The sequence below is a fragment of the Calidris pugnax genome, unplaced genomic scaffold, assembly GCF_001431845.1.
Source record: "Calidris pugnax isolate Ruff unplaced genomic scaffold, ASM143184v1 scaffold63, whole genome shotgun sequence".
Taxonomy (NCBI): Eukaryota; Metazoa; Chordata; class Aves; order Charadriiformes; family Scolopacidae; genus Calidris; species Calidris pugnax.
This window is the reverse complement of record NW_015090852.1, coordinates 2,617,011-2,637,510: the sequence shown is the minus strand read 5'-3', so window position 1 is coordinate 2,637,510 and position 20,500 is coordinate 2,617,011. Positions and strand designations below refer to the sequence as shown.

The window sequence follows — 20,500 nt, the reverse complement described above, 5'->3', positions numbered from 1 at the left end:
GGGGGGGGGGGGGGGAGTGTTTGGCTGGTATTTCTTAAAGGCAAATTGGTGAGAACTCAAATTCAAAGGCTGACTGCTGTTCCCTAGCGAGCAAAAGAGGCTTGAGCAACTTCCAGTACTCAAACGGGAGGTGGAAACATGAGCACTGTCCTGGTTTTGGCTTTTAAAAGAAATCTGGACCACGATGGGAGCTGCAGAGGTCCTGGGCGGGCTGTGATGCTGCAAGGGCAGCGCCAGCCTCATGGTGGCTGTTCTGTGTCGGCTCAGCTGGGACAGGCTCTTCACAAAAGCTTGCTGGGGATGGGGGGGGGCACCATTTCTCCCACTGCCCCCTCCCCCCCCAAATCCAAGCACTGGGCAAAGCTTGCTGCCATCTCCTGATGTGGAAGAGATGACATAGCATTAAGACCCCCTCCTGTGCCAAAGCCGGAGAGAGCTGCAACCACCTCATTTCCTCAGAGGGATTCCCAAGGCTGGCTGTAGCATTTTTCTTTAATCCTATATGCTTTCAAGTGCTCTGCTAACGCTCTCGTTTCCTCCTTATACCCATTGTCTTTGTGCTAACAGCTTCTTCCCTCCCTTTTGCAAGAGATTCCTGACTACCAAGGACTGCAGCACGCAAGGCAGGCAGCCAGGCTGCGGGCTGGAGGAAAGTCCAGCAAACTGAATACTGGGATGAGCTGGGAAGTGTTGAGATACATGAAGAGCTTAAGGATGTATCCTCACTCCAGCTTGGTTCCTGGGATATCCCTCAGGTCTGCCGGCAGCGCTGGAGTGGCTCACTCCCAGCAGAAGCATCTGGTGCTGGGGTGGTTGCAGGGGTGGGGAGAGCTCTTGAAGCATTTATTGCTTGTTCCCATGTGCTGCCAGGCGAGGTGCTGATTGCTACCTTCCAACAGGAGGTTGTAAGAAAAGACAGGCTTACAAAGGGCTGAAATGCTCTCGTTAGATGCCTGGCTAGTGAGGGCTGAATATGAGTGCACCTTTTAGATCTCGAGTTGGCACATAAAGTTGGAAATGTCTCTTTGAACATGCAGCCTGAGGATTTCCAGATTGTGGAGCACCGAGACTGCAGCGTGTGTTCAGCCAGGTGTATTTTCACTGTTAATCTGTCGGGCACTTCTGCTTTAAACACCAAAAATGCTGTCTGGCTGGAGAATGAGCTAGCCAGGAGGCTGGAGAAGGCTGGTATCGCCCAGCCAGGGTGGGACAGCCAGCATGTTGGTCCCCGGGGAAGCAGTGGCCCCAGCTGCAGTGCATCTCTGCATGAGGCAGTTCCCTCCCCACGTGGGGCTTCTTGTATTACAGAGCTCAGCCTCCTGCGGTAGAAGCAAGGGCTGAGGTCCCCCACAGCAGCTGGGGGTCCTTTCCAGTGTGTCACCACCTGGATGCCAGGCAAAGAAGCCCGGGGAAGACCCTGCAGTGGTGAAGGGGGGAGCCATGGGAGGGGGACTAGCAGGGATTACAGCAGTCCTGTGTTGGTTCAGCACCATTTCCTGGTGACGTTGGTTCCGTGGCTGGCAGGAACCCTTAAATCACAAGGTTTGACTTGTTAAACACCGGTGTCAATGTGTGCTAGAGACTCGTCAAACTTTCTAGTCGAACATTCTTCTGTGCCAGCTCCTGATCAGACTGATACACAGGACGTTTTGATGGGTCAGCCCTTTCCTGTTAGGGATGGAATAGATGTGAGTTCGTTACAGAGCCTGCTCAGCCAGCTCCAGGCTGTGGAGTTTGCAGCAAGGGCTCGAGAAAAATATCCTGTGTCTGAATCCAGTGGATTGGGAGGATTGTGCTAGGGGAGGGTTGTTTTCTTCCACATGCCTAATCTGTGTTCAGATGCTCTGTGTTTGTGTGTGCCTGTTTATGTTCCAGCCTGGGACTGCTGATTACACGTGCAGTGTGTTCCAGGGTAAGTGAACAGAAACCTAGCTTATCCTACTCCCAAACTGGTCGGTTTGTGGCTCGCAAAGGGAAAGGCAGGAATGGTGAACCTGCCTGGGAAAGCTCTGGGTGGAGACGCAGGCTTTTGGTACGAGAATAGCAAGTTTCCAGTCCCAGTGCTGCTGTACGGATGTGCTCCATTAGGACTGGAAAGGATTGCGTGGGTCACGAACCAGCTCTCTGCAGTCGCAGGCAGGCATTTAATAGATGCTCTGGGACCCTTCCCAATTTGGTATCTGTTCTGTCTGTCACCCTAGTCCAGCAAGTATGTCCTAAAACTCTATCGTAACCTTACAAGAAGAGACCAAAATCCACAACTCGTGTGCTGCAGGAGATGAGCTGGAGAAAAGGACAGCAGTACTATGGCTCCTGATTTCAAAGACCCAATTGAGTAAAAGTCCCCTGTGAAGTCTGGAAAGGGAGACATGCTACAGGGGACATCAGAGAAATGCAACAAGTAGTGGTACCTGATGTGATTTTTAGGGAAAATCCTGCCAGATCCCAAAACCAGAGACTTATATTATCTACAAGCAGGTGATGAGGACACCTTGGCCAGGCTATTGACAGCCCCTGCCAAACCTGTTCATATCCAGACCCTACAAGAAGGGGGTTGTGGCAGTGGTGTCCACAGATACAACCTCTGGGCTTCTCTCCTTGGTGGGAGGTGGGACGTGAGTGCTGCAGTCCTGCAGTTCTTGCTCCTGGCTGTAGCATTTGTTGTGGGCCAAGGGCATTATTCTGCTGGGCAGGATTGTCCTCTTGGTGAGCAGCATCTTGGCTCAGGGTGAGCAGCCTGCAGCGGTGGCCAGAATCTGTGCCTCTCTTCCTTCCACACTGGAGCCCAGCACATGCCTCTCTTGGTAGGTCTTGCTTCTGGCACAGCCCTTCTCCCTTTACCTACTCCTGAGTGCCCTGGCAGCTTTGGTATTTCTTTAGGGCTGAAATCACTTTATCTGGTGTAAGTCACTCTTGCTAGGTGTCTAGAGACCTTGGGAGGATGGGAGGTCCTCCCTGCTGCTGTATTGAAAGCCTAATGAGCAGCCTGGTGTAGAGATCCCTCTGTAGCGCCAGGCTCCCTGGGGATGGATGGAGTGCTCTGAGTGGGTTTTGGGATGCCCACATGGCTCATGGATTTCTCCTAGCCCAGGACAGGCCTTGCCAGCCAAGGCAGAAGTACCTGTACTGCCCCGGCTGCCACAGCAAACCTGGGGCTGAGAGCACCCTGGTGTCCTGCCTGGTACCTTCACATGGTGGTTAACTGTACCACTGTCCATCAGCTTTCTCTCTAATACCCATCTGAAGTTGTAACTCACTGGCTGATCAGAGCTACCCAAGAGGGATTGTGAGATAATCTGCATAATAATATTGGGGAATTAGTCAACTCCTGAAGAATATCTGCGCAGCTGGCTATAGGCCATGAGTGAATATGAATTAAATATGTAATGTAATTAATATCTTTCAAATAAATGTCAGGGGTAGAGCTCTGAACACCTGCCTGTTGAGTTTCTTCCCCTGTGCATCACCTCTTTCCTTTTGGGAAAATATGCTGGAGTCCTTCCCCAGGTGCCCTCTGCGTCTTCCCCTCCCAGCAGGATAAGGCTGGACTTCTTCCTTAAACGCTGGTTATTTGTGTGCTTGGTTCAGAGGAGGAATCCTGCAAGGGGAGCTGCAACTGCTTCTGTGGGGCAATAACATCTCTCTGAGCTCCTTCCTTTGCACTGTGGTTGTGCAGATACACCACAGAGACAGTTGAGAGGGAGGTGGGTTGGTTTTGCACAGCTTTCTCAGGGAGCAGCTCAAGCACAAAGCCTGGGGGGGTGCAGCTCAGTGGGTCGCAGCCAGTTAGTATCAAACCTGGAGCTCGGTTCCCCTCGCTCACTGCAACGTATGGAAAGTCATGAATGATGGCAAAGAGGCTGGTGCTCCCAGCCTCTGCTCTGCTCCCTGCCTCCCAACAGTCTGCACCCTCAGAAAGTCCTGCATTGCTTTCATGTGGCTAACATGGAAAAGGTCCGCTTGGCAACCACGGAGGCTCACAGGCTGCTGTCTCCTCTCTATATTTAGTTTTAGACAAGTTCTGGAGGAGGGGAAGGCTCTCTCTTGAGGCAGCATCCTGTTGCCAGCAGTGCACTGCGGCTGAATCGCCATCACTGTTGGCTTTGGGTTGTGGTGAGGTGTGTGCAGACAGTGTACGTCTGAGTGGAGGCAAGGAGCAGTGTCATGCCCCTCATCTTGCCCCTTTCAATATCTGAAGGGTGCCTATAGAAGAGCTGGGGAGGGACTCTTTGCCAGGAAGGGTAATGATAGGACAAGGGGAAACTGTTTTAAATTGGAAGAAAAAAGATTCAGATTAGATATCAGGAAGAAATTTTTTACTATGAGGGTGGTGAGACACTGGAACAGGTTGCCCAGGGAAGCTGTGGCTGCCCCATCCCTGGAAGTGTTCAAGGCCAGGCTGGATGTGGCCTCGAGCAACCTGGTCTGGTGGGAGGTGTCCCTGCCCATGGCAGGGGGGTTGGAACTCGATGATCTTTGAGGTCCCTTCCAACCCAAACCATTCTATGATTCTATGATCTTCCCATAGATAGGACATATCACACAGGGCAGACCTCGTGATGGGGCCCAAATCCCACAGTTCCTGTACTGGGATTCATCTCTAGCATCATGTCATCTTCCTCAAGTCATCCTCCATTTGCCTCTGCAGTCCTGGGTCTCTTGGAGAAGAAAGAATTCTCATCTCCCCTGGGAGAAGCAGTTAGGAATTGGCAAGGGGAGGAATCTGAGCCCAGGTTGTCCCTTAAGGTGGGTGCTGAGTGCATGTGTCAGCACCACGGGTCCCCTGGGTTGCCGTGCATCCAGGCTGATTACACCCCAGCATGGTACTTCGCAGTCACGCTTTGGTCTTGGACTTTCTGGGCATCTGCAGGCCTCCCCAGAGCCAAACTGATATCATTTCCAATTGTTAGTGGACTTTTCACACTTCAGATCAACATCAGTCACACATATGTGTATATGCATTTGGGAGAAGGGGGTTTAAGCAGGGGACGTGCGTCATTCATTTGGAGGGACGCTTCCTGAGGCTGAGAGTTTCTGTTCCCACTGCGTAGGGGAATTTGTAATCTCTCCGTGTTTCTGGTTTTTCTTCTTCCTTAACACAGGGTGTTTATTGACCAAGGGGGAAAACTGCCTGTCCTGCTGTAGGAGGTGTTCAGACTGGCATTAGGGAATGCCTCTCATGAACCATTCTTGTTTCTATCGCAAATGGTTGTGAGGGAAGGAAAAACCTTCTTCACTTACACCTTTGCTGAAGTTTGTTGCCCCGCTAAGGCAAGCTGAATGCAATCCTCGGGTTGGAGGAACATGCTGTGTCATCCAGTGTCCTTATGTCCTGCTGCACTCATGCAAGTAGAATGCGTGAGTAGTGCCCTGGCCTGCATCTTCTGCCTTCTGCAGGACCAAAGTGACGTGCGTGCCTCTTACCACAGCCTAGAGGTGACATCCCTGCCCGCCTGGGCAACACGATACACTGGACCTGAGCTCGGTCCTGAGAGCAGGGTGTCCCTATTGATCATTTTTCTCCATCACTTCTGATAGCTCCAAAGCACACCAGAGAAAAGGGAAGGGTCTGTGGCATCTGCCTGGATGCTGTTGCAAGGGGCATTTGCCACCCCAGAGCGTTAGATGGTAAATGCAGCCAGGATATGCTCCAGTCCTTGTCCTGGGCCCCAGTGAGAGGATGTGTTCACGTCTCCAGCCGCTGAGGGCTACTTTCTCCTTGGGTTTTTTTCACCATTGGATGCCTCAAGTTGTGGGGTATGGAACAGAAGGGTGATTTTCAGAGCTGATGGGGACTCTTATCTCCACTTTTCAGGATGAGGAGACCAGAGGTCAGTGTGCATAAGGCAAAAGGAAGATTGGCAGGAACTGTGGTGTCCTCAAATGATTTTATTATCCATCCACCTTCTGAGGTCCAAGGGGAGAGTGTGAATGCAATAGGTGTGCTGCTTTCACCGAGTAAAGGAGCCCTGCTCTCTCCCCTGGCCTGGGGAAAGCTGTTTGTGGTGCAGATCCATACGGAGCCTGTTGATCTCCAGGCTGGGAATCTGGGTGGCTGTACTGGAAGGTGGTTTGTTCTTAATTGCAAAGGTCCTGGGAAGTTTGGTGTCCTCGGCAGCTGTGGCCAAGGCTGAACCTTTCTGTGCTGCATCTCCTTGCTGCACAGGCAGCACGGAAAGGCAGCGATGTCCGGGAGGAGAGAACTGGGAGGGAAAAGTGGAGGAGAGGCACCGTGCACGCCCTGTTTTTGCGAAACCTATGGGATACAGCTGGATAAGCAACAGGGCTGACGCAGGCTGGAGAAGGATGTGGGGAGTGGGGAAAAACAAGAGGAAACGGAGAACGGGCTCTGGCTTTGTGTGGGCGCGTGCCGAAGGGAGAGTGACTGGCACTGACTTGCAGTGCTTTGTTCTGGGTGGCAGCAGTTTGCTGCAGGGCAGGGCTGCTGATGTGGCACGGGAAGCCCCACTTGCCAGCCGTGGGAGGCAGGATGAGAAGGTGGGATGCTCAGGGAGACCCCCCATCCCTGACGACCCCCCCATCCCTGACCCAAAACCTGAACTTGCACTCAGGGCCACAAGGACTGCTGTCGGGCAGCCCGAGCCGGTTTGCTCTGCAGCAATGCTGTGTGTGGAGCCTCTCTCTCTCTCTCCAGCCGGGCTGGGACTGACTCACAGCGCAGCGGTCACAGCCAAGTCAGGTCAGCCTGGCCTGGAGGGGAAGAGACGGTCTCTGGGGACAGGAATGCCGTCAAATCTTCCAGCTTCTCAGGCAAACAGCCTTGCCCTCTGCCTGCTGGGGTGACCTCCTCTGCCAGGCATGCCTTCCCCTCCCTGTTCCCTTCACCGCTGCTGTCTTCGGCTCTGCATCTCCGAGTTGCCAGCCAGGTATGGAGCAGATGGTTGAGCCAGCTGGGAGCATGGAAAGAGCTATGGGCAGGCTGGGGCAAGCAAAACCTCTCTTTGGATCTCTCAAACCTCAAGCAGAGGGCTTGACGGAGAATATTTGTGGTGACCGAGGCCAGGAGTGGCTCAGCTGGGCATCTGCAGCAAGCATGACTTGCAGGAGATGAAGCAGCTCAGTTTGGCAACAGGAGCACCCCCCTTCTCCCCAAGCAGTGGATGCCGTGGGGGTGACGTGCAGGGCTCCTGCAGGCAGCAGAGCCCTCCCCCACCGGTCTGACCTTGGCTCTCCCTGGCCAGGGCAGGCGTGCTGACTGCCAGTTGGTGATGCAGTTAACACCGCCGTGCTGCACAGCAGCCAAGGACTCGTATAACTAAGGAGAAGGGACTGCAGCAGGCTTTGGGATTTATCCTCCAAGCTGTGCTCTGATTTGTGTTGCAATGGTGGGGTCCAGCATGACCCTCGGCCATGCAGCCCGTGCCTGCTGCGGTGCCAGCAGAGTTGATGCCGGCCCCTGGCACCCAGCCCCACTCCACGTGGTGTGTGAGGTGCTGGTCCCTGTGCCAGCAGCACTCGTGGGGATCTTGCACTGGCAGTCAGAGCCACGTGGCTCTTCAGCCGCTGGTTCTGCAGTGCCCTTAGCCTCGCTGTGCCAAGAGGCACCAGGATATGCTCACAGCTGCTCCTCCCACACCTGGCAGTTGTGGCAGAGATCCCTGATAAAGTCCCAGGGCTCTCTTGTTGGTGTCTTTTCATCCTGGGCTTTGTTTAGGGTATGAAAACAACCTGGCTCTCCCTCCCTGCCTGTGCTGTGGTGGGGTTTCTGGGCTGGACCGGAGCTGGGGGAACCAAGGTACTGAGGCTGCTGCCCAGGGAGGAGGCTCACTCCTGGTGCCACGCACAGCTCTGCTCCCTGGGGAGCTGCTGGGCAGGCTAAGGCTGGCCACGGGGGCCGTTTGTGCCCAGAATAGGAGCTGTGGGCAGGCTGGCCATAGGGAAGCAGGAGAGGGAAGCAGGGAGCAAGCTTGGTGCTGCTTTCACACTGAAGGGCCCCACGATGATGCCTTTGGAGCGCTTTTCCCTCTGTGGCTTTGGGCTGTGCCTTTGAGGGGACCACAAACTCTTGGCTGGAGGTCCAGGAAGCAGTGCCCCATGCACCCAGAATGGCTGTTACCTGAAGACACCCTCCCTGTGCGGCTCAGACACCACTTGCTGATGACTTGCCTCTTTTGCTGTTCCTTTTCCAGTCCTCGGTATGCTCCAAGATCGTCCAGCTGCTGGGCCAGAATGAGGTGGACTACCGCCAGAAGCAGGTGGTGATCGTGAGCCAAGACAGCTTCTACAGGGTCCTCACCTCAGAGCAGAAATCCAAAGCACTCAAAGGCCAGTTCAATTTTGACCACCCAGGTGAATGGAGAACAGCATCGGGGCTCTGCCGTGCACTGGGGGGTGAGGGCTGGAGCAGGACCCCCAACTCCACCAGCAAAGCGCCTTGCATGGTCTCTGGCACTCAGTCTCTGCATGGGGCAGGAATGGGTGGCTTAGTTAAGCTCTTGTGGAGCTGGGTGCATCCCTGGCAGGGTGGCTGGGGGCCACCTGTGTCCCCTGTATTACGACCTCTGTCTTTCTTGGGAAAGAAACTGCCTCTGGTGTGGAGTATTTGGGATGAGAAAGGGCAGGTTGTGAACTCCTGGACCCTTAAGATGCTCCTCTTCTCCCTGCAAAAACATCCCCCAGTTTGAAACCCTTTCTGGTGCAGCTGGGTCGGGACCAGGGAGATGTGGCCTGGCACAGCCCCCTGGAGCCAGCAGCTCTGCCTCCCTCCTTCAAGGAGGGAACCATCTTGTGCAGCTGCTCTGCAAATCCCTCCACTAAAGGGGCCATGCCCTGTTGCCACAACAGGGCCTCTTTGAGCCATCCCTGAGCTTGGTGGGGAAATTCCAGAGCTGCTGTCCCTTCGTCCCCATGAGGACAATGGCTGGAGGCAGCAAGCACCGAGCGAACAGAGCCCTGTCTGTCCAGGGACTCAAGGCTGAAACACTGCTCCAGTCTCTCTGAGGGCTGGAGTCCTGGAGGAGATGCCTTCCCGAGCCCAGGCTGTCAGCGCCACCGTACAAGGGTGGTATTGATCTCTGTGGGCCAGATCCCAGGCTGGTGCAAAGCAGTGAAGATCTAGGGGCTGCAGGAGATCTAGGCCTTGCTATACCCATGGGGACATGCAGGGCTTTCCTCCCCAGCCTGTGCGTCTGTCTGTCTGTCCCCCGTGCGGGGTTGCCAGTGTCTCTGGTTAGCCCAAGCTCAGGGTCTGGTGGGTGGGAGAGGTCGTGAAGCCGCCTCGGGTAACGTTTCCTTTCTCCTCAGATGCCTTTGACAACGAGCTGATCGTGAAAACGCTCAAGGAGATCACGGAAGGGAAGACGGTCCAGATTCCTGTCTATGACTTTGTCTCCCACTCCAGGTCTAACAGCCGCTCCTGCCTTGCCGTTGCCTCTGCTAACGCCCCGCGGCACAGCGCGCTGCCCTGCCAGCCCCAACCGCCTGCCCCTCCGCTCCCACCCACTCCTTAGCACCTAACATGCCACCCGAAAGTCCCAACCCTAACTAAGTTACTCCAGACCCCTTGGTTAGAGGATCCAGGGCAGACACAGGCGCAGTGTGAGGGTCTCAGAAAGCTGCACAGCCATGCCGCGGCATCCGGCAACGTACAGGCATCAGTGGAGGGGGGTTATAGCCTCCCTTTTCTTCCCCCGTCCACACTTCTTCTCACCATAAACTTTGTTTGCCGCTTTAACAAGTATTCCAGGCTCAAACAGGCTCACTGGCAGGATAGGAAGACGACTGTTCTTTCTCCTGTAACTCTTCCCTTGCATGTGTTCAGCTTGTTTTTGCATGCCTGTGTGGTCACGGATGGTGTGACCCTGCTCCCTCTCCCACAAAAGCGGTGTAGTGTCAGGGGAGCACTGCCTGGTGCCCAGGGGAGCAGAGCTGGTCCTTGCAGGTTCCTGTGGATCAAGCTCCATGCGTAGGCTTTCTGGGCTTTACGGCTTGGCTTATAACACTTGCAAGCAGCAGCTGGCCGAGGTGGGGGGAGAAGGGCTAGTCTGCCTCCCGCTCTGCCGTTTGTCCTTCTAGGAAGCGTACGTATGCCTTGGATTCCCTTCACCACGGTGGGGTAGGTCTGCCCTCTCCTTGGTTGCCCCCCTGGTGCAGCAGTGATGTCCAGGGTTGGAGCAGTGCCTAGGAGCACCGCTGTTCCCCCCCCACCTCTCTTAGCTTGTTTCCCTCCAACAGCATATGTTGACTCTTCTTCCCTCTCCTAGGAAAGAGGAGACGGTGACCGTCTACCCTGCCGACGTGGTGCTCTTTGAAGGCATCCTGGCCTTCTACAGCCAGGAGGTGCGGGATCTCTTCCGCATGAAGCTCTTTGTGGACACGGACGCAGACACCCGGCTGTCCCGCAGAGGTGAGGACCGAACACGTTTTGTGCAGCGGGGGCAGAAATGTCACTTAACTGATCTGAGCAGCTGGTCACAGAAGCAGGTGACAAGTGACCGGAACTGGAATTGGCACAAAGCTGTGCTGCTGCTAGCAAAGTGCCAGGGAGCTTTTCCTCCCCAGTACAGAATGTCACTTAGGGCAACTTATGGCAGTGGAGAGACCTTGTGCCATGTCTCTTAGGATTCAGTGGGGGTTTTGCTGCCTTGTCTGGGATTCCTCCTTTGATGCATGCAGCAACGTGACCACTGAGTGTGCTGTGTCCTCACGTGCCCTTGTGGCACGAGTCCTGTGCCATCAGCTGAATGGCAGCTACTGCTGGTCAGCAGGTACCAGTATGGAAGAGTGCAACGGGTAAGGCAAAGCATCTCCACAGTTCAATCAGAAGGCAGTGCCTGATGGATCTGCTCAGGACCTGTCCTATGGGTGTGCTCCAAGGATGGCATTTGGGGTGTGGTTTTCCATCGCGGATGAGGTAGATACGGAGTTTGGTTTTACATCTTGGTTTGTGCAGGCAGAGCCAGTGTGCAGTGTGGAGCCTCTTTGTGATACTTGGCACTGGGGTGAGGGCTTTGGGGGCAAAGAGCCCTAGAAACCAGAATATCCCTCTCTAGTACTCCCCGTGTCCAGCTGGCTTGGTGGTGGGTTGCCAGCTGACATAGGAAGGATTCCAGCTTTGTGGGGTCTACATGGTTTGAGATGCAGTTCATTTCAAAGCAGCCTTTAGGAGTGGGGTCACTGATGTAGCACCTGAGTCTCTTGGGTGACTAAGAAAGCATGTGGGGACTCCTGGGGCAGAATTCAGTTCTGTTTGAGCTGTCCCTAGCTCTGACAGCCTCCACAGGGTGTCTGGGGACGCAGAGGATGACTTACAGTAGAAGTCCCGTCCACACCTCTATGCTGTGACAAGAGGAGCGTGTCTCAGGGCGTCAGCCTGGGACTGCTTGTGGGCATGGGACTGCTCCACTCTGCAGTGGAACTGGTCTTGCCCGCCCTCCTGCTGTCAGACAGATACACAGCCTCCTCTGCTGTTGGGATGTCATGGGTGTTGATTAAGATTACGCATCCCTCTTGACCCTGCCCACTGTTCTTGCATGACTCATCCAGGGAGGTGACAGCACAATCATTGCAGGGAGACGTATTAAGCAGGTTACAGATACGCATTTGCAAGATCCCGCAACGTGAGCCTTATCCCTTAAGCAGACTGTGCTTCACACCCAGCCACGGGGTAGCACACGTTTTTGGCAGTGCCCTGTATCATACTCTGGACCGTGGGGCTCAGTCACTTCCAAGCTGGTACGCTCAGGGCTTGAGAACTGGTTGAGATCCCATTGAGTGAGAACTGAGACCATCCAGCTGCCGACTACAATACGGAGCTAAACCCTGTTGTGCTACAGCTGTTGGATGGGGTCCTGAGCCACATGGGTCCAGGCCATTCTTGGGGTATTTCTCCCACCCACCATCAATCACTAAAGCCTTGCAAAGGGGCAGCTAGGCTGCTGGTTGAGGCACTCCTAGTCAGGAAACTCTGTGCCCTCCTGATGGAGCTGATCATTTGGCAGCCTCCTGGCCTGCTGTCAGCAGTTGGTAGGATCATTGCAGCAGCAAATATGTTTACTGTATGTCTCCCTGGCATTTCTGGGAAAGACGAGCCTGTGTGTGAGGTGCTGAAGGTATAATCGTGTGCCTGGAACGTAGCTGGAGGCATAGTATAGCAAAAGTTGGGATCTTGCATTGCGACATGGCTCTGAGTCATCTTGCTCTCCCAGAAGTCCCCAAGAGTTGCAGCAATGAGCTTTTCAGCTGGGCAGCAGCGGGAGATGAGCTTCCTGGAAATGTAGGCAACAGCTCAGTTAATCAATAGTGCGGGGGTTCAGTTCATGCAACTCCCCTGGTCCCCTTCTCGCCACCTCTCCTAAGACAAACGTTGCCACCAGAGCACAAGGGGCAAGGTCTGTGAGGTGCCTCAAACAGCCTGACCCGTGCAAAGCTGATTCTGGCTGAGGTCCCTCGCTGCCCTGTTCTCGACCAGCTTCTGTAAAACAAAGACCAAGTCAGGTGCCACGTGTATACTTCACGCCTGATTGGAGTGATGTCTACCTGCTGGCTCTGGATGGGTGCCAATCTGTCCTTGGGACATTTGCCTGCCCTGCAAGTAGAGAGGGTGACACCTCCAGATGGGGTGCCTGGTCTTAGCCTGGGTTGCTTTGGGGCCAGGTACAAGGTGCTGGGTGCTTGACTTGTGTTTGTGGGGGGGGCAAGTGCCCTGCTGTGGTCTGCCCTGGCAGCGGGCAGGAGTTTTGCCCTGTCAGGACCAGCCCCTGCATCCCGGGCACTCAGCCTGTGCAGCTTACAAGCCTCCTGCACGCCGTCCGAGGCCGGCTGTGCTGCAAATACACCCTCGCTCTGCTTCTTCCCCGCCCCAGAGCAGCCAACAAACAGGGTGTGGGACCCGGGAAACAAAAGTCTCTCTGTTTTATTTTCCTTGCCTGTTTTTCTGTATTGTTTGAGCTGGGGCTTGCTCCCGCTCTCTGGAGAAGGCAAGGAGCTGGCTAGAACAGCCTGGGCTGGGCTGTTCCTGGAGCAGGCGAGGAGCTTGGCACACACATCTTGCTGCCAGCCCTTTCTTACCCCCATCACCTCCCCTGCGCGGGGCTGTGAAAGGGCAGGCTGTGAAGCTGCTGGCCGAGGGCAAATAGAGCCACAGGGACGTTGCCAAACCCGCAGTGAGAGAACAGCACTGTCCTGGCCTTGCAAGCACATGGGTGATGGCTGCTGAGCAGGTCGTGCAGGCTGGCAGTGCCGTGCCTTGGCTCTGCTCGGCACATGGAGAAGGCTTGCTCCGAACCCGGTGCCAGGTGCTAACATGCTGGGGAGAAGCCAGCCAGCCCCTTGGGGAGAGCCAAGAGCCGTCTGCTGGGCCACGGGGCTGTCTTGGCTCTGACCCGTGGATAGAATTCCTGCTGAACTGGGGCACTTGTCCACACTGAAGTGGCTTCAGATCGGAGGTGGCAATGACCCAAATACCTCGTGCAAACAGAGTGTAAGGCCCAAACGACGGAACAAACAGGAGGCCAGCTTGCTCTCCTGCTTCTTGGCTTTCTCCTGAGCTTATCTCCAAGGACCCCTTCAGCCTCTAAGTTGTGGGAGCCTGCTTTGCCTTCCCATTCCACTCAGCTGGGGACAGCACAAGGAGCCTGGCAGAGCGAGGAAGGTGGGTGAGTTTTACTCTCCTCACCTCTGCAGACCTGAGTTAAATTGCACCTTAATGTCTATATGGGAGGACCCCTCTGCTTTTCTATTCTTTGGGCACCTCTGCACAGGGATGACTGGAAGAATGCCCCATCCTTAGGCCAAGGGCAGGGCAGAGTGACAGCAGGGATGCAAGGGCTGTCTGGGAACAGTCAGGACTAGGGTGGCAGTGGTTACAGCTGGAATGTGCTTGCAGAGCTGAGAAGGGAGAGAAGCCAAGAAAAGCCCTTGGGTCAGGTCAGGCAGCCCTTGGCTCCTGGGAAGGCTTGGAGGTGGGTTAAAAGCGTGTAGCTGGGCTGGGGTGTGCTTGGACATGTGGGCAGCAGTGTCCAGAGACCTTGAGCAAAATACCCAGGTGGCTGGCCAAAGGCTGTACTGAAGGGAAGGGGGACGGAGCAGTTCATGTCTCAGCTCCTAACTGTGCTTTATGTCTTCACCACAGTGCTTCGAGACATCAGTGAGCGAGGCAGAGACCTTGAGCAAATCTTATCTCAGTACATCACCTTCGTTAAGCCTGCCTTCGAGGAGTTCTGTTTGCCAGTAAGTAAAGGGGGGTGACATCCACGGGAATCTGCCAAAAATGCCTCATACCCTGCCCAGCTCCTCAGACAAGAGCACTTTGTGCCCCAGAGCTCAGGTCAGCCTGCCTTGCTTTGTTCCCTCTTTTCTATTCTTTGGGCACCTCTGCACAGGGATGACTGGAAGAATGCCCCATCCTTAGGCCAAGGGCAGGGCAGAGTGACAGCAGGGATGCAAGGGCTGTCTGGGAACAGTCAGGACTAGGGTGGCAGTGGTTACAGCTGGAATGTGCTTGCAGAGCTGAGAAGGGAGGGAAGCCAAGAAAAGCCCTTGGTCAGGTCAGGCAGCCCTTGGGAAGGCTTGGAGGTGGGTTAAAAGCATGTAGCTGGGCTGGGGTGTGCTTGGACATGTGGGCAGCAGTGTCCAGAGACCTTGAGCAAAATACCCAGGTGGCTGGCCAAAGGCTGTACTGAAGGGAAGGGGGACGGAGCAATTCATGTCTCAGCTCCTAACAGTGTTTTACATCTTCACCACAGTGCTTCGAGACATCAGTGAGCGAGGCAGAGACCTTGAGCAAATCTTATCTCAGTACATCACCTTCGTTAAGCCTGCCTTCGAGGAGTTCTGTTTGCCAGTAAGTAAAGGGGGGTGACATCCACGGGAATCTGCCAAAAATGCCTCATACCCTGCCCAGCTCCTCAGACAAGAGCACTTTGTGCCCCAGAGCTCAGGTCAGCCTGCCTTGCTTTGTTCCCTCCCTGCAGGCACTGGCAGAAAATGGGGGTGCCAGTGCTAGCCAGGGCAGGATGAGATGGGGACTATTTTTACAGCCACTGCCTTCCTGGTGAGATAACCCTCCCCTAAGGGAAGGTCGACGTGGCAAGAGAAACCCCTCCCTGCACAGGGTCTGACAAACCAACACCAGGAAGCCCAGCAGATGCCAGTCCAGGAGGGAAGATCCTTGGCTGCATCTAGGCAGGGGAGATCCCTGTCCCCAGGCAGTGCTTGCTGTGTCTGCCTCCTGTTTTGGGCTGTCCTGCCTTGTCCTTCTCACCCTGCAGTGCTGTTGGCTTCTTGCTGGCTGGATGCTTGGAAGAGCAGAGGAGCTCCTTCCTTCGCTCTGTGCTGCGGGATGTGGCCTTGCAGGTTGCGTTTCCTAACTGGTGAAAGGCCAGGATGTAGAACAGAGAGACCTCACTTGAGGCCAAGGTTGCAAGGTCTGCCTGGAGAAAGGAAGCTATTTTGGGAGCTGATAACCAAGGCATGGCTCCTTAGCAGACAGGGACTTTGCGTGCAGGAGACCACTGCAATCCTGCAGAACTTCCAGGTGAAAGAGCACATCTGCAGGACTAGCCATTGCACACCTCTCCTGGCTCTCATGGGGAGGAGCCTGTGCCTTGGTTCTCAAGGTTTTTCAAGCAGATGTGTTAGTTATATGAGGAATTTCTTCCTATTCCAGCATTGGAATAGGCTGCCCAGGGAACTGGTTGAGGCACCATCCCTGGAGGTGTTCAAAAGACGGGTTGACGTGGTCCTCAAGAATATGGTTTAGTTTTTTTTTGTATTGCTTATTTCTTATTTATTTTTTTGTCAGAGTTAGGTTAATGATTGGACTAGATGATCTGTAAGGTCCCTTCCACCCTAGACGATTCTATGATTGTATGATTCTATTCTGGAGCAACTGAGCCACCAGAGTCCTGCAACCTGGGAACTGCTGGCCAGCATCTCAGGAATATCTTTGTGCCTGTCTATGTGGCCAGCTCTGCCCTTTCCTGTAAAAGGGCCTGGTTCTTTCTGTGCTACAAGACCTTTTCCTTGCTCCTGGGCAGCACCCTTTTCTCTGTCTCACTCAGTTGTGGCTCGAGGGACCAAGGTGTCCACTGGACCACTGTAATCCTTGAAAGGCTTTTCCCAAGAGGCAGGTCCAGCTTGGTGGCTCCCCTCCTTGCAAGTCCCCATCAAAGTAAATCCACAGCTTTGCAAAGCAGCAGATCCTGCATCGGTCTCTTCTCTTGAAGAGTCTGTAGGAGGATGAAATGTGAAACAAGGGGGATAGAAAACAACTGCTTTGTCCCTACCCACCAGCTTTGCAGTGGTTTGCTCCCGCTTCCAGCCTGGTGGTGGGCTCAGCTGCAGAACAATTGTATGTGGATGTCAAGCAGACTCAGCACCCACTGTCACCATTACTTGACTCCTAAACCAGCTCTGGGCCAGGTGGTCCAGCACTGAAATGATTCAGTTGTCTTGGTGATTTTCGATATGGCTGGCTTCTTTACTGATGGTAGAGCTTGGCTGTCAGGAAGCTGATCAGCTGTAAAAGCTGACACAATGAGGTGAAGAAATTGAGACTGGCACCTGCAGGTGAAAATATGTCAGGGCTGGTGTCCCGAAGCAGACCTTTTTTGCAAGTGATGCTGGTAGAAAATTCTCCCCATATCCCAAGCAGATCACATGGCTGTGGCCTGGCATGCCAGCTCTTGCTCTTGTACCAAGTCTGGCTGGATTCAGTGGGGAGGTTCTTCCCAAAAGCATCAGCTACTGGAGTCTTGCAATCGTGAGGCACTTCATTTCAGATTTTGTTAGGGTGCCTCTTACTGTCTCTTAGAGGAATCATTATGAGCTCATGAAAATGGAGTCAAGGTGCAAAGCATGGCCTTTAAAACACAGAACAAGACAAATAAGAGCATCCAAAATGTATTATCAGTAACGACATACCTCCCAGTGGGTTTGGGTTTGGCAAGGGGAGGGGAAAGAGCTGCCCCTCCCTGACAATGCCCCAGCCTGGTGGGTCTCCACTTTCCCTGTAACACAGTGCTCTCTCTCTCCTCCCAGACCAAGAAGTATGCTGACGTGATCATTCCCAGAGGAGCAGATAATGAAGGTGAGTGGACCCAGACCCTGCTGTTACATCCTGTCAGCTGGCTTTGGGCTGCTGCTGTTGAAGCAGAGTTAGGTAGGAGGTAGCAGGATCTTGCCACGGAGGTGACTCAGGCCATTGCCACCCCAGAGTGCTGTTACCACACACACACACACACGTGCTGAGATGAGTCTCTCCCCTTTGCTGCTGCCTAGAGCATTAGTGACTGGGAGTTTGTGCTCCTCTGATCAAGCCTGGGAGCCCATCTATGTGCAGTGCCTCCAGGTAAACTCCTGGTTCATCCCACAAAGGGAAACATGCTTTTCTAAGGCCAGATGTGCGACTGGGACAGTCAGGTTTCCACCTGGCTGGAATCAGCCTGACCATACTGGCTTGAGTGCAGGTCCCAGTGGGGCAGAGGGTTGAAGTCCCAGTGGGGCAGAGGGTTGAAGTCCCAGTGGGGCAGCTCCTCCTTGCAGGGTTGCAGTTCCTCACCATGGGATAGGAGAATGGGAGACAACGGGGTCACGGGCTCTGCCTTGGCTCTAGTTTATTCGCGGTGATCCTAATGCAGTCTCTCCTCTCTGTCTCTCCCTCCCTTTTTGCTCGCAGTGGCCATAAACCTGATAGTGCAGCACATCCAGGACATTCTTAACGGAGGACTCAGCAAACGCCAGAGCAACGGCTACCTGAATGGCTACACTCCTCCCCGCCAGCGGCAGCCCTCAGAGTCCAGCAGCCGGCCCCACTGACCCCGGGGCGGCGGGCGCCAAGCTGGGGGCGGAGGGCGCTCGGGCCGTGCCACTGCCCCTCTGTACATACTGTCTGTTCATTCCCCCCCTTATCTATTTAAGAAACCAGACGGAGACGAATGCCTTTAATTTTGTATGTTGGAAATGCCGAATGAGAAGCAGCCGGCTGCTTGGGAGCCTGGACCCGCCCACAGCTCCTGGCCTTGCTCAATAACTTCTCCAGCACGGAACCGGCTATAAATCTCTATAAATATAGAATTGCTCTATTTTTGTGCAGAATAACGTAAAAATTACTTGCCATAAGGTATTTGCCAGGCTCAGTGTTGCTGGGAGGGGGCTGGGAAGGGGGTCCTGGGAAATGCTGGTGTCAGGATCCTCACCTCAAAGGCAATAAGGAAGGAAGAGCGTTCAACAACTGCTTTAGTATCACAGTGGTCTCCATCCTGGGGAAGGGGTGGGTTGTGGTGGAGGTGGCAGCTTGTTGTTGGCATGGATTTTGCAACTGGGCTGGGGTTACTTCCTCCTGCCATTGCTGGTCAGGTTTGAGCAGCCTGGTTTTGGTTGGCAGGCACTGCACGATGCCACTGGGAGTTGGGAGAATGATGATAACCTCCCCTGACTCTCTGCACCTCCAGGTCTCAGTCCCTCAACAGCCTCCCTTTCTCTGTCTGACATCCCTTCCCACCCCAGATGTGGGTCTGCTGTCACACCCTCCAGCAAGGACCTGGTAGGTGATGCTGGGTATGTGATCGTATAAACACGGCAGCTTGTGTCTTTAGCAGTCTCACTGCCTGCCTCAGATGAGGATGGTGCGTGGGTGCCTTCGGCCACGTGGCCGTGTGTGTAGTGGGACTCCTAGCTGAGCCCTAGGCTCAACCCTAAGCCTGGAGGTTGGCTTGCAGAAGGTCAGGGGTCTGTCTGTCAATCCTCACTCGGAAAAGCTTTATGCTTGGATGGGGGATTTTGGGTCTGTAAGATATGGTAAAGGGAGAGCCAGCCTATTCTGAAGGAAAGGGGCAGTAGATGATGAAAGGCAGCTGCTGAGCAGCCTGTCTGAGGCGGGGAGGGGGGATCAGCGTGTAGCAGCCCCTGGGCTGCCTTGCATCCCTGTATGGGGACACCCACAGGTCCCAGCTGGGTAGCATGAAACTGGACGCCCAGGCATCCTCTGCTCCCCCTTCTCAGAGCATGCTCTTGCCTGGCCTGTGTCCCTTTCATTGTGTCCCTGCAGTATGTTGTCCCCAGGGCTGCCCAGGGAGTGCCCTCCCTTGCCCAGGGTGACAATTAGTCTCTGGTAGTGCTGCAACAGTGGTGTCCCAGGAGAGCCTGACAGGGTTGTACTGCAGGTCTGGGGATGCCTGGAGAGCAAGGTGGGACAGCTGGGCTGGGGCAGGAGCTTGGTGGGAGCCAGGGAAGGGGATGTGGTGGGATGGCAGCCAGGAAAGATCCTTTGGCCCATGCTGCTGGGACTGACTTGCCCTGCTGAAAGCAAAGTTTCACAGGCATCCTACAAAGCCTGGAGCAGGGACCCTTAGCCTTGCTCACTCTGATGATTTTTCAGTCTTTACAGAGCATTGATTTTGCTCTGCATGGTTAAAAGCTTAAGAGCTTAGAGACTCAATGCTCCATCGCTCTCCAGCCCCATGTGAGCTGAGACAAGCTTTGATTTTTAACAGAGAGAACAAGAAAGGAAACACCTTCTGCAGTGATTGCTGCTGGGGCAAACTCATTCCCTCTTGATCTGTGATGGGGGTACATGGCAGCCCTTTATCACCCCCTCCCTGTCTGCAGACACTCCCCAAGGCATGTCAGCTTTGCTGTAATAAAGGGGCTGGCACTGGCTAACTCCAGGCACAGCCGTAGGTAAGAGGGACCAAAACCCTGCAGAACTGGTGAGGCTTCTCAGGGCTTAAGCAGCCAAGACAGCTCTCAAGATGAAGTACTGGCCTCTTCTCCCCTGTAAATAAAGACAGAACAACTGCATGCTGGTGTTCCTTGTCTCCTGTTTGGTGCTGCATGTCCCTGGCTGCGGTCCCAGGAAAGCTCCTGGCACAGACTGCTTTGGTGAAGGAGGTGCTGGATGCAGTGGCTCTGGCTTTTGCCTGGCCAACCAGCTCTGGGCAAGTCCCGGTGCACATGGCTTGGGGTGCTCTTGGGACAGCAGAAAGATGGACAAGTTCAGCCCTTCCCAGTAAGTCTCTTGAACAAATGACAGTCAAGTGAATGAAGACCTTACGGTAAAGGGAGAGCCAGCCTATTCTGAAGGAAAGGGGCAATAGATGATGAAAGGCAGCTGCTGAGCAGCCTGTCTGAGGCGGGGAGGGGGGATCAGCGTGTAGCAGCCCCTGGGCTGCCTTGCATCCCTGTATGGGGACACCCACAGGTCCCAGCTGGGTAGCATGAAACTGGACGCCCAGGCATCCTCTGCTCCCCTTTTTCAGAGCATGCTCTTGCCTGGCCTGTGTCCCTTTCATTGTGTCCCTGCAGTATGTTGTCCCCAGGGCTGCCCAGGGAGTGCCCTCCCTTGCCCAGGGTGACAATTAGTCTCTGGTAGTGCTGCAACAGTGGTGTCCCAGGAGAGCCTGACAGGGTTGTACTGCAGGTCTGGGGATGCCTGGAGAGCAAGGTGGGACAGCTGGGCTGGGGCAGGAGCTTGGTGGGAGCCAGGGAAGGGGATGTGGTGGGATGGCAGCCAGGAAAGATCCTTTGGCCCATGCTGCTG

The 20,500-nt window shown here is 54.6% G+C and overlaps 1 protein-coding gene across 1 annotated transcript in view; it reads left to right on the top strand.

The window, feature by feature from the left end:
• UCK2 (uridine-cytidine kinase 2) overlaps nucleotides 1-19,761 on the top strand; it is a 23,242-nt gene extending 3,481 nt beyond the window's left edge. The window contains exons 2-7 of the mRNA XM_014943335.1: nucleotides 8,084-8,310; nucleotides 9,265-9,361; nucleotides 10,224-10,366; nucleotides 14,093-14,190; nucleotides 17,002-17,050; nucleotides 17,639-19,761. Coding sequence (XP_014798821.1) covers nucleotides 8,084-8,310; nucleotides 9,265-9,361; nucleotides 10,224-10,366; nucleotides 14,093-14,190; nucleotides 17,002-17,050; nucleotides 17,639-17,778 — 754 coding nt within the window. The 3' untranslated portion in view covers nucleotides 17,779-19,761. The remainder of the gene's footprint in view (nucleotides 1-8,083; nucleotides 8,311-9,264; nucleotides 9,362-10,223; nucleotides 10,367-14,092; nucleotides 14,191-17,001; nucleotides 17,051-17,638) is intronic.
• Nucleotides 19,762-20,500: the final 739 nt, after the last annotated feature.